This window comes from Triplophysa dalaica, chromosome 21 (assembly GCF_015846415.1).
Source record: "Triplophysa dalaica isolate WHDGS20190420 chromosome 21, ASM1584641v1, whole genome shotgun sequence".
Taxonomy (NCBI): domain Eukaryota; kingdom Metazoa; phylum Chordata; class Actinopteri; order Cypriniformes; family Nemacheilidae; genus Triplophysa; species Triplophysa dalaica.
In genome coordinates, this window is record NC_079562.1 from 17,029,792 (window position 1) to 17,042,543 (window position 12,752).

A 12,752-nucleotide genomic window follows, 5' to 3' on the forward strand; every position below is an offset into this window, starting at 1 on the left:
AAGTAACTAAATGGAATGAAGTGTATGTTCATATGAGCACATATTTATCATGTAATCCCAACAGGTTAGATGAATAAAAACACACATGTGATCAGCTCAGATGCTTTCAATAATAGTCTTTTCATGTTGAAGATGAAGAAATTCTCCCACTGTTCAATAAACGGTGTTGGATGCAATATGGTACTGTGGTGAGCAAGGTGGGACGAGAGCCGTGGGGCGGGGCCGGTGGCGTGAGTGATAGTTGAAATCGCATGATTCGTTTACAGCGCCACCTGGAGGAGTATAATGAGTGACACTTCTCAACATTGATCCAACATCCAACAATTTGGTTGATGCTTTCACATCTGGTGCTGTTACCACAGATGGGTGGATGGTACGTGAATAAAATGCTGTTGCTGCAACGTTATAAGCCAGTGTAACAGACAACATAAGTTATAAGGAAGAATTTAATATAATATAAAAGTGATTATGTCTATGAGAAAGTACCCAACCATGTGTGTGTGGTTCATAACAAAACAGTATGAGGTGCTCTATCCATATCCATTTTTATTTTAATCACATTTTCACTTCTTTAAAGTTAATGTTGTTTTTGATGTTCAAAATGCTTGTGTGACATGAAAAGTACAAATATTCCATCTGTCCGTCTAAAATATACTTTTGAATCAGCACGTCACACCGTCAGCCTGTCAATTCAGATTCTGCTTGACGTGCCGGAGATAAATGACACTACAAAGAGTTATATGAATATTAACTAATTATTTGAAGATTAATTGAACATCAATCATTTGTGAGCTGGTCTGAATACACACATCATTCAGGCATTTATATAGACATGCTGTATAACACAAAAGAGCTTTAAATGTCAGCAGTACTCAGGTACAGTAATGATAATCTCAGCAATGGTTAATAACTGTAAATCTAAATAAATCTACTAAACAAAAATGCTCATGAATAAAAAAACATAAAAGACAAGAAGTTACAAACTTTCAAAGTAATATCCTGTTTTGAATGCATAAACTGAATCTCACTGTTTTGCACAAAAATTACGATCAGAAAAATATGTAGAAGAGTTTATTTCTTTTTGTTCATTCAATTTATTATCAATCAAAGTGCAGTTGGTTTGTTTTGATTGAAGCCGTAATAAATAAAAAAATACAGCTAACTAACACAATAAATGACTAATAAAAAAATACATTTTCTGAGTTTTTGGAAATAAACTCTTCAAATGTTCTTTGACGTCATAAGGTCACTTGTGTGAAGTTACATACAATGCAGCTATCAGCTAGCTGTGTCCCGAGGGAGCAGAGCATCCTTGCCAGCATCTTTGGTGGCCTCTCACTATGCAGAGTCTTGCTTCATTCAAGTTCAAATGACAACTGACCCTTAATTGAGGGCTCTTTAGTGACTAGGTCAGTCTTTTCCATGCTACACAAAACACGAGGAGAGCAGAGAGAGCCGAGAACAAGCGATTCTTCCTGTTCAGAGACCAGTGTGTACTCCATGAGACTCAATAGGGCTGCGTGGAGAAAACATTTGTAGCCGTTTGGAGAGAGTGAGACGGCTCGTTCTGCACAAGTCACAAGACCATGTTTCAGCACTGAGACTTTATCACAAAATGTACAATATTCAGTACAATAACTGCACCTGTTTTTATTATAGATTCAATGTTTACCAATATTGCAACGCCACAGTGTTTGTTTAGAACATGTATGTATAATAGGTCAGACACACTCTCCAAATTTAAATCTAGATTAAAGACACATCTTTTCAGCCAAGCTTTCACTTAATGCATAGTTAATGAACAGCAGCTACGCTAATTATTCTCTTTCCGCCTCTGCCTCAGGATGCCAATCCCGAGGTAGGAAGAAGTTCCACCGTGTCCAGACGACCGACAGATGCCCATCCCCAATTTGAGATTACGCCAGCTACAGCTGCAGACTGACTGACCATCCCAGCTCCATCTAAGGCAATTCCACCAGCTGCCAAGAGAAATATGACCATCGGACCATCCCAGCTCAGACCACTACATCCCCAACCAAGAGCAAAGACGGACTATTTGTCTTATTAATGCTGAAGTTACAATATTTGGTATTAAATGCTAAACTAAAATCACATGTCACCAGTCTGAGTGCAGCTATGACACGTCAGAGGGGATCTGGCCCTCCCGGTTGAACCTGGTTTCTCCCGAGGTTTTTTTCTCCATTAATCAATCATTGGAGTTTGGGTTCCTCACCACAGCAGGGCAGTGTTGGCCTGCTCACCGGGAGACTGCATTCATTCATTTATTTAATTATTTAGAAATTAGATATTATTTATTAGAATGATCTTACTCTTTGTATAAATACCATGCACTGTGCTGTGTTTTAACTTTTCTGTTTTTCCTGTTTGCCCCTGTAAAGCTGTTTTGAAACAATACACATTGTGAAAAGCGCTATATAAATAAACTTGAATTGAATTAATAATACCAAATAATAGGGATAATGATATTCACAAAGCTAATTTTATATATAGTCTGTCAGAAGCATCTAAACTTTTGTTTATTTGTACAAAAATGACTTAAAATAATATAACAAATATTATATATATATATATATCAATTACATAAATTATATCTTGACAAAACAAAGCAATGACAGAAAATAAGAACCAATAATTATAATAATATAACAACAACAATATTTGTATAATATTATGTATTATTCTTATAATGGTGATGATTATTATATCAATAATGTATTATTACATTTTAATTGTATTATTATAAATAAAAGTAAAACATTTAACAAAAATGACAAAAAGCTATTTTATATACTAAGCAAAAAAACAGTAATAAAATAATTAGCCAGAAAGAAACCCCATAGGCCTACCTTGCGAGGAAATGCGAAGACTAGGATCAAACAAGACCAAAGGATCAATAAGTAAACAATAGCATAAAAACAAGACAACGAAGTTGTATAAATGTTATGAATTGAGATGTCTCGTGTGTTTAAGGAGGTGTGAGCATCAATGCTGATCTCCACACGTGGCTCTTTTCCAGTGAGAGGCGTTCATTCAGATATTCAGCTCTGATCACAGCAGTGGTGATCTGCCCACTGCCACACACAACACTGTGACATCCATCAGGGATTTTCACTTTTCTTCTCATGATCGGTTTTCCATGAAGCATCTCATACAGCAGGTGGTCATCGGGTGATCCACGGAGGTTTACTGTACCACCTACACCGGTAAGTGTCACATCCCCAGCGGCTTAAGCTCTCACAGCCCACGGGAGGAGTGAGTGCTCGTCAATGTGGCTTTTTGTCGCAGCTCAAACTCTCCAAGTCTCGTGTCACACCCTGTATAATTCAATTTGCGGTTACTGTTGCACACACTGGACAGCCGAGCTCATTCCGTCTGCACCGCTCGAGACGAAACGCAACGAAGACGCGACGCGGTGAATAAACGCTCCATGCACGCAACTAAACCAAATGCGCTTTTATATTAATAACACAATGTACGAACGCGCGCGTTCAGTTTGACAACTCGTCTTATAATGAGTGCGCGTCGCGGCATCATTGCGCTCTGTTAACTTTTTTCTCGACGTTGCGCATTAGAAAGTGCTTGACAACTCTGAAATGAGATCACATGAACTCTGTTGCATCTGTTTCAGGCTGTTAGGACATCATGACAGCCGAAAAGACGATTCCCATTATAAATGGAAAAGCGGACGACACGATGGACCCCGAGGCATCGAACCCGGGCGCGGTGCGCGTCAAGGATAAGAAGGTGGTGAATGAAAGAGGCCAGTGGAATAATAAGGTTGAGTTTATACTGTCGGTGGCTGGAGAGATCATCGGCCTTGGAAACGTTTGGAGGTTCCCATATCTGTGTTACAAGAACGGTGGAGGTAAGACAGCATTATTACCAAACAGTAACACAAGGACATTCTTGCTACTGATATTGCCAAATTCCTGCTTCAATATATTGAAACTGTTACAATACACATATGCCATATCTTGACATGGCCAATATAAGTCTCATTAGTCAAGTATTCATAGAAAAACAGCGTAACAATGGTAAAAATGACTTAATATTCACTTGTGTTGAACGTTGTGTGGATGCTGGACTGACACATGTTCCTGTCTCTGTTTCAGGTGCTTTCTTTGTACCGTATGTCATTTTCTTCATCTGCTGTGGGATCCCGGTGTTTTTTCTGGAAACAGCACTGGGTCAGTACACCAGCGAAGGCGGCATCACTTGTTGGCGAAAGGTCTGCCCACTCTTCGAAGGTAAAGCTAAGCTTAGTTCGCTCGTGGTTATATTTGTAAAAATGGTGCAGAGCATTGAAAATCAATGATGAAAGTCATGTGTGTTTTCTTGCAGGCATTGGCTATGCTACCCAAGTCATCGAAGCCCATCTGAATGTTTATTATGTGGTCATATTGTCCTGGGCTATTTTCTACCTGTTTAACTGCTTCACGACAGAACTGCCCTGGGCGTCGTGCGGTCACTACTGGAACACAGGTTGGTGGATTTAAGGCTTCAAGCATTATGAACTAATAAACGGTGCATGAATGAAAAACTAACAAAGCTAATAATTGTTTTTTAGAAAACTGTGTGGACTTCAACAATGAAAGCATCGCCAACCTCACCAACCCATATGCCACCTCACCAGTCATAGAGTTTTGGGAGTAAGTGTTATTTTGACTGTTTAGTAGCTGTACAGCACACAGTGTTGTTTTAGGCACACGTTCATACCAATAACAGTGTTTCAGAATCAGAATCACAAGAGCTTTATTCCTAAGTGTGCTTGCACACACAATGAATTTTCTTTGGTGTTGGAAGCTTCTAGTACAGACATTCAACACAATGACAATACAATATAATAAGATTTGCAGTCTGAAAGTTTCTAAAATATCCATTTACAAAAGAAAAGACTATTGTACAGAAAATGTGGGATAATAAGATATAAGAGACATTGTACAGGGTAGTATATGGTAGAATGTACATATTAACAGATTGTATGTACACTTGTGTTCATGGATAATGTTGTGAGTAGAGGTAGTGTTATATACATGTATAAATAAAATGTACATATAATAAGGCACTAAAGTACACAGTATAGGAGTAGTGAAAGTGGAATATTGCTCTTTAGGAGCAGTTTTCTGCTTAGGAGGGAGATTTCTGGGGGAAGAAGCTGCATTTGTGTGTGGAAGTCCTGGTGTTTGGTGCTCTGAAGTGCGGGCCAGTGGGCAACAGTTCAAATGTTTGTGTGCAGGGTGTGTGGAGTCAATGATGATTTTTCTTGCCCTGTTTTTCACTCTGGAATCGTACAAGTCCTGAAGTGTGGGCAATCTTCTTAGCACTACAAACTGTCCGTTGTAGTCTTCGTATGTCTGATTTGGTGGCCGAGCCAGAACAAACCGTTATTGAAGTGCACAGAACAGATTCGATGACCGCTGAGTAGAACTGAGAGATGGTGGAGCCCAGGAACCTGAATGACTCCACAGTATCCACAGTGCTGTCCAGGATGGTGAGGGGAGGAAGTCATGGAGGGTTCCTTCTGAAATCCACTATCATCTCCACTGTCTTGAATGCATTCAGCTCTAGGTTGTTTTGACTGCACCTGGCAGCCAGCTGAGCACACTCCTTTCTTCAGGAGTTGGGTCTGTAGAGGTGCATTCGTTTGTTTAGAGTGAAAATAGCAGTGACGGAAGAACACATCCTTGGAGCTCCAGTGGTGATGGTATATGTACTGGATTTCATTTTCCCAACCTCATTAGCTGCTTCCTGTTCGACAGGAAGTCAATAATCCACTGACAGGTAGTGGTTGGCACAGAGAGCAGCGTGAATTTGAGCAGAAGGAGGTCCGGGATTATGGTGTTAAAGGCCGATCTGAAGTCTACAAACAGGATCCTCACGTAAGTCCCTGGTCTATCCAGGTGTTGTAGGATGTAATGCAGTCCCATGTGTACTGCATCATCCACAGACTTGTTTGCTCGGTAAGCAAACTGGAGGGGATCAAGAAGGGGTCTGGTGATGTTCTTCAGGTGGGCCAGTACAAGTCTCGCAAATGACTTCATGACTACAGATGTTAAAGCAACACACCGGTAGTCATTAAGTCCAGAGATTTTGGGTTTCTTCTGTACAGGAATGACGGTGGAGCGTTTGAAGCATGAAAGGACTTCACACGTCTCCAAAGATCTGTTAAATATACGAGTGAAGATGGGTGACAGCTGCTCTTCACAGACTTTCAGGGAGGAGGGCGATACATTGTCTTGGCCTGGTGCTTATCTGATCTTTTGTTTGTGGAAAAGCTAGCACACATCCTCTTCGCAGATCATAAGTGCAGGTTGAGTTTCATGGTGTTAATGGTATAGCAGAGGTAGGGTCAGCGTGGGTGGAGGGTGAGACTTTTCAAAACAACATTAGAAGTGGTTCAGACTGGCAGGTGTTCTGGACAGAGTTTTTAAAGATATGAATCCAGTCTATGATTAAACTCAAAATTCAAATCATGAAAGTTAATATACTGGTAACACACTGGCTTGCCAGACAGCTTTTGGCACAGTGCACGTGTGGAGTGATTAACCACAGCTTATTTTTCATTGGGAACCCGTAACCTTTTTCACTGATAATTTGTCATTCTTTTTGCATTGCCGTGGTCAACAAGCATCAAAAGAACACTTGCACAGTCAGGAATGTTATGGACACAAATTTAGCCGCAGTTGGCTACTTTTCTGCACGGAGAAATATGTTTCATAGGCCTAACACAGAGAAAGCAGTCGTCAGTTTCGCATGTTGCTGGCCTCAGTTTCACATTTACTGGGCGGGAATCTGGTACTGAGAGACACAGAAGCTGTCAGTTGAGAGGTTCAATGGAGAAGGTTCGTTCGAGGGGGGCATGGCATAAGCAGTGGATGTCACCCAAGAACATGTCAAAGATGACAAATGGCAGCACTAGAAAGAAAACTGTGGCTTTTCCTCGCTATGGTACAAGCTTACATCACTGCATTTCTATCAGACACTGTTCGCAACAATACAACTTGTTCACCTTAAAGTTGGCAGATGGTAGATGACAAAAGTTGGATGATAGGTTCAAAATTAAATGCATGTGTCAACGGTTTGATCTAAAGCCACATGAGGTCAGATTATAGTCCAGTTTGGACCTTTAACTTTGATTTCGAAATTATTGAAACCATTCTTGCAAAATGTATAGGAGATTGTAGAATTACTATAACTATATAGTATTTTAAATTTAAGTTAAATGATGATGTCAAATAAGTCTATGTTGGGTTTAGGCATTAATAGACAGAGTTAAATGCTTGAAAGAGTTTACTGGGTTGGAAAATCAGCACACAGCATGAAAGCTTGCAACAACCCAATTCGTTTTTAATCTGTTTGACTTTAAATTCCATCGATCTGTTGATTCTCTACACATAAATGGGTCAGTGAGGCGCTGTAGCCTTTTGACAGAAACTTTATTAGTTAAAATATTAAAATGTGAATGAGGTTATGGCATTGTTTCATGATGTGTGTATTCATTTTTGGTTTTATGTTAAGATTTAATGTTCGGGATGCAAATGTTTGACTTGTATAAAACTAGTGGATATTTAAAGCACTTTTGTAAAAACTAGGGGCCTTTTATGTATTAAAAATGTAGTACCTTTGAAAAGTGCTGGCATTATTTGTACAAAAGTGGTTACGCTCAGTATGTTTTTCCTGCAGGCGGCGTGTTCTCAAAATATCCTCCGGAATTGAAGAAGTCGGCGGCCTTCGCTGGGAACTTGCGTTCTGTCTTGCGTTAGCCTGGGTCATATGTTATTTCTGCATTTGGAAAGGTCCCAAATCGACTGGAAAGGTAAAAACATTGTAATTCAGTCATCAAAATGGCTAACATTTTATGGGGTGAAATCAGTTTGTTGAGTCAGAATGGCGTTTTAGCTTTGTAAATGATGTCATCAACACAGTTCTTCATGTGGAGCGCCAACCTGATCTCGTAGGAATTCGTAACCATTTTATATGGGGGCTTATTCATGAATCGTACAAACACATTATTATTAGAAAAAACACATACTGAAGCCCCTCCCTAAATCTAACGTGACGAATGAGACTGAACGAATTCATACGAATTAGCCACCTCGTAATTAGTTATGAATTGTCTTGTAATTGTGTTGGGAGTGCTGTGCAGAGACCGTGTGACTCCAATGATTTTATTACATCACATACTGTAGATTTGAAAGTCATAAGCATCTGAAAGGGCTTACCATGTGAATCTTCTTTAAATGGAAAATGGCACATGCCGTGTTTTGACTTCAGACACAGATTGAGAAACGTTCATATAAGAATGGCAGGAAGTCCAAAGACCTTTAAACAGAAACAGGGCAGGCATCCAGAAACCGAACGGAAACGAAGGTGAACAAAGGCGCATCCTAACAATAACCGAACGCTTTATTGGTAAACTCTAACCAATCTACCGCAACAAAAAAGTGCCTTCGGAAAACAAACAGTTTGCATTCTTCCAGTCTCTGGAGCTCGCTCTGTCTTCGCCTTGTACCCACAATCCCCGGCATTATGAGGGCCAGTGTCCCTCTGCCAATCTCTAAAACTCAGTCAGTAGCCTTCCTCTGCATTCTATTCTTCCAGCGGCCTTTAAGAAAGTCTAACAAACTCAATGAGCCAGAAAGAAAGTGGAAAGAAAGGAAGAGGGTTGTGTGAAGAAAAATAAATGGGTTCACATTGTACAGGTCCAGGAGAAAAGAGCTCGGCAGCAGGGCCCATATCTCCTGAAGTGGCTTTTGTTTGGCCGTGAAGCAAGAGGAAAGAATGCTCCTTCATGGCGAGGCTTTAGCAGCCTGTCCAAGATTGATTTCTGTATTCACAGGGGGAAAGTGGAGCGTTCATGAGGAGCATGCAGAGTTCCTCTTCTCTTCTGTGAGGAATTATGTCTGGCGGAGAGCAAACTGCTTTCTTCCTCTCCTTTGACCGCTTTACAGATTGCTGCATTCAGGACGTTCGCTAAGCAGTGCGCCCACAGGTCTTTTGTGGCTGTTTACGATTCTCCCATAAGCCAGCGCTAGATTTATGGCATGGGGTTGACCTGTGAAAGCCGCTCTTAAATGTTTGACCAGGAACAGTTGGGAGAGAGTCAGCGTGCGTCAAAGTCTCAAGGCGAGTTTAAACATTCCTCCATTCATTGGGGAAAAACCACACGCATGAGCCTTGTTGCGGTGGCCATGGTTTTTGGATATGGATATGTAATCATTTTATGAGACTAATTGAAAAAGGTTTGAATTTGGGCGAGCTCTCGTGCTCTCGCGCTGTGAGGTGCATTCAGATTTAGGGATCAGTCTTAAAATGGCCACTTTTACTGGTTTCTTACTTTGATGTTAGGGCGTTACGAAGTCAGTTTTTGATTTATTCAGCTGGATTACATGCACATGTTGAAGCTTTAACAAAGGTTTCCGCAGATTTTACGTCAAATTGGCACAAAAAATGAACGATTGCGGTTTGGTACTGTAAATCAAGCACTGGTAATTGTGAGTTACTGCACCATAGTTTTTCCCACACAGCCGACACAACCCGTTTGGGTAGAGGGCAGGTTTTGTCCTCGTACGGTCTTGACTAGGTGCCAGAGCAACAAGAACCTAGTGCCGCCCCCAAGAGCGGTTTTGTTCATGGGACTGAATGAGCTTCAAAATGTTGAACTCATCTTTGTTGAAGGTGAATAGGTTTTTACGTATTTCGCGTTCTAGAGCTTGAATGTATAGGACAGAAGAATGACATAGTGATGTTCTGGTGTGAGAAATCAAACCCCCGCGTGTCTCCTGTGCCGGTTGGTGGTGACTTGGTAATAATTCAAAACTGTGAACATCGTGTTGACAAGTCGCAACATGATGGCAGTCTGCCTATTTTTTCGTATTTCGTGTTGCGCTGTTGAAATTTTTTTTCGTGAAACCTCTGGCTTGGACCTACAACTTCTCAACTTCCTCCCCCTGAGAAACACTCTTTCAATTTGCACCCAATTAAGTCTTTGGGAAGAGAAACTGGCCCCTCTGGCAGACCCGGAGACATTCCTTAACCCCTTCACAGTGAGAGCACGGCTTCATTCAGTCATTCAGACGTATACTAGACAGCTGATTTGCACATCATTGAACGTCACAAAAAAGGGAACCATTTTATCCTGAATCAGCTTACAATGTCTCAGATCACAGACCGATCACAGACCCATAAGCATCTTCTTAAGAAATAGTTCATTTAAAAATTAAATCCTGTCAATATTTACTGTATGTGTATTGGATTCAAATATGTTTTTTATCAATCATCTCACAGCTCTTTTCTCTACAACAATAACATTTACATTTTACATTTAGTCATTTAACAGACGCTTTTATCCAAAGCGACTTACAAGTGGGGTAGGTAATGGACGCAATTGGGACAGCACAAGTACAATAAAAGCATAAGTGCAATCAAAAAGAAGACTAGTCTCATATAGCCTAACACAGTATACAGAACCATTCATTCATACATATTTTTTTTTTTTTTAGAGTAGAGAAGAAAATAGAGTCAGAACAGATCATTCAGATGTTGGCGGAAGAGATGTGTTTTCAGGCGTTTCTTAAAGATGGTTACAGAATCTGCAGATCTTGTAGCAGCGGTCAGATCATTCCACATAGGTGGAACAGATCCGGAGAAGGTGCGCGAGAGAGATTTTTTACCTTTATGGGATGCACAATGCACAATATTTCCCTTTCTTAATGTCCCACTCCATTGGATAATTTCAGATTAGTTCCCGCATCCATTCAAACAGACTCAGACCATAGATATATACATACATAGATTCCGCATCGGGCAGTTCCAGATGCTGCTGAAGCTATTTTCAATGCACACGTTGTTAACATGTTTGAGCATTTACAGTGCACTTGTAAGCAGTGCGTTCTTTTGTTGCAGAAGCAGAGCTGAAATAGCAGTGCAGCTATCACTTCAGCAGTGAGTCTGTGCGCAATCCTCCAACATATCTACAAAAGTTGTCGTGATTGGTAACAGGGTTATGACGCTATAAACCGGGGTGGTTTCAAACCTCATTTTTTAAACTTTCTTTTGTAAATTACCTTTTATTGACAATGTTTGGGAGGAGCACATGCAAATAATTTACACAGCTAATAAATACGCTCGCCATCTTTCCCGCTTATTTATTTGCTGAGGCGAACTCTTGAGACACTTTTATAGAGAAAATATTCAGCAATGGTTTAAAATGATAAAGTCTGTCTTATAGAATAGACATAGCCTATATATACAACATTAAACTTACTTTTAGCCACAGGGGGACTTTAAACCCTAAAATCCCATTTGTGTTTACATTTAGACTCAAACATGTTTCTTTGACACTCTAAAGCCAGTTTGATTCCCTGTAAGGAAGGAATTTCTCTTTCAGATTTGTGATGTGGTCACTGTGAACTTTAAGATTCTTCAAAAATTAGCATTTTAGGTTTCAAAGAAAAAATAAGTGGCAGTACAACAAGTTCTGTGATTTCTTGCATATTTAGATAGATATTGTCAATTGGTTTCTTGCAGGATTTGAACATGATGTACAGTATAGTTTGTTATTTCAGGGCTCTAGACTAAGATTTCAGAGAGGTGGCAAGAGCCCTTAATTTAGTCGTGGGGTAAGGCAAGTAAAAAGACGCACTTTAACTACCTCCAAACATGTTTAATACAATAATAAATCAATTACAAAGTAAAATAAAGATTAGCTTATGATATAATGATTATTGATTTGATTATTTATACATAAACTCTCTTTCAACACTCTTTCGACACACAGTATAAAGTGTATTAAAAGCACATTTTCAACAACTAAATTAATGTGTTCATTATCAATAGCTTTAAAATGACCTCTTACCACTGCTCTGAACCCCGCAGCTTACGTCACTGGGGACGGGGGCACTGATAGATGAGCGAATAGTGGGGAGACGGATGCACCAATTGCGCAATATAACAATTCTGCACATTCAATTTATATATATATATATATATATATATATATATTGAACTGGTCGCACCGGCTGGAAAGATAGTCGTATAAGGCCCGATTCACATTTCATGTCTTTTCTGTGCGCATATTCATTATTTTAAATGTAGACGCGGCCATGACGCACATGCGGTACGATGCGCTCTTTTTTCATGAGATGAAAAAATCTCAACTTTCCAGACAGGCGCAAGCGCACCGCAGGTCATGTGACAAGAACCAACCAGCCAATACCCTGATAGCACACATACATCTGGCTTACGTCTATTTGACGTCTGCATTAACATCTGCATGACATCTACAGTACATAGTTTGCTCATCTGCAGTGCGTCTCAGAGATGTCTGCTGTCAGACGTCATATAGACCTCTAGAAGATGTCTGTAAGATGTTTATGATTTAGAAAGGATGTAAAGCTGGTCTTTCTAAGATGTTTTGTACTGAAACATCTCGATAGACCAGGGACCTATGTAAGGATCCTGTTTGTGGACTTCAGCTCCGCTTTCAACACCATCATCCCATCACTGCTCCAGACAAAGTTAACCCAGCTATCTGTTCCTGGCTCTATCTGTTAGTGGATCACCAGCTTTCTGACAGACAGGCAACAGTTAGTGAGAATGGGGAAACTCACATCCAGCACTTGCACAATCAGCACTGGCGCCCCCCATGGATGCGTTCTCTCCCCACTGCTCTTCTCCCTATACACAAATGACTGCACTGCTCAGGACCCTTCTGTAAGACTTCTGAAGTT

General features: G+C 40.3%; 1 protein-coding gene across 2 annotated transcripts in view; it reads left to right on the forward strand.

Moving 5' to 3' along the window:
• Positions 1-2,992: 2,992 nt before the first annotated feature.
• The window catches only part of slc6a11b (solute carrier family 6 member 11b), a 29,154-nt gene continuing 19,394 nt past the window's right edge, over positions 2,993-12,752 (forward strand). The window contains exons 1-6 of one of the 2 annotated variants that reach the window (XM_056734517.1): positions 2,993-3,224; positions 3,650-3,886; positions 4,134-4,268; positions 4,363-4,503; positions 4,589-4,670; positions 7,705-7,837. In XM_056734517.1, the coding sequence (XP_056590495.1) occupies positions 3,664-3,886; positions 4,134-4,268; positions 4,363-4,503; positions 4,589-4,670; positions 7,705-7,837 (714 nt within the window). In that variant the 5' untranslated portion in view covers positions 2,993-3,224; positions 3,650-3,663. Of the gene's footprint in view, positions 3,225-3,282; positions 3,434-3,649; positions 3,887-4,133; positions 4,269-4,362; positions 4,504-4,588; positions 4,671-7,704; positions 7,838-12,752 lie in introns of those variants that run through there. The other variant, XM_056734518.1, reaches the window with a different exon arrangement.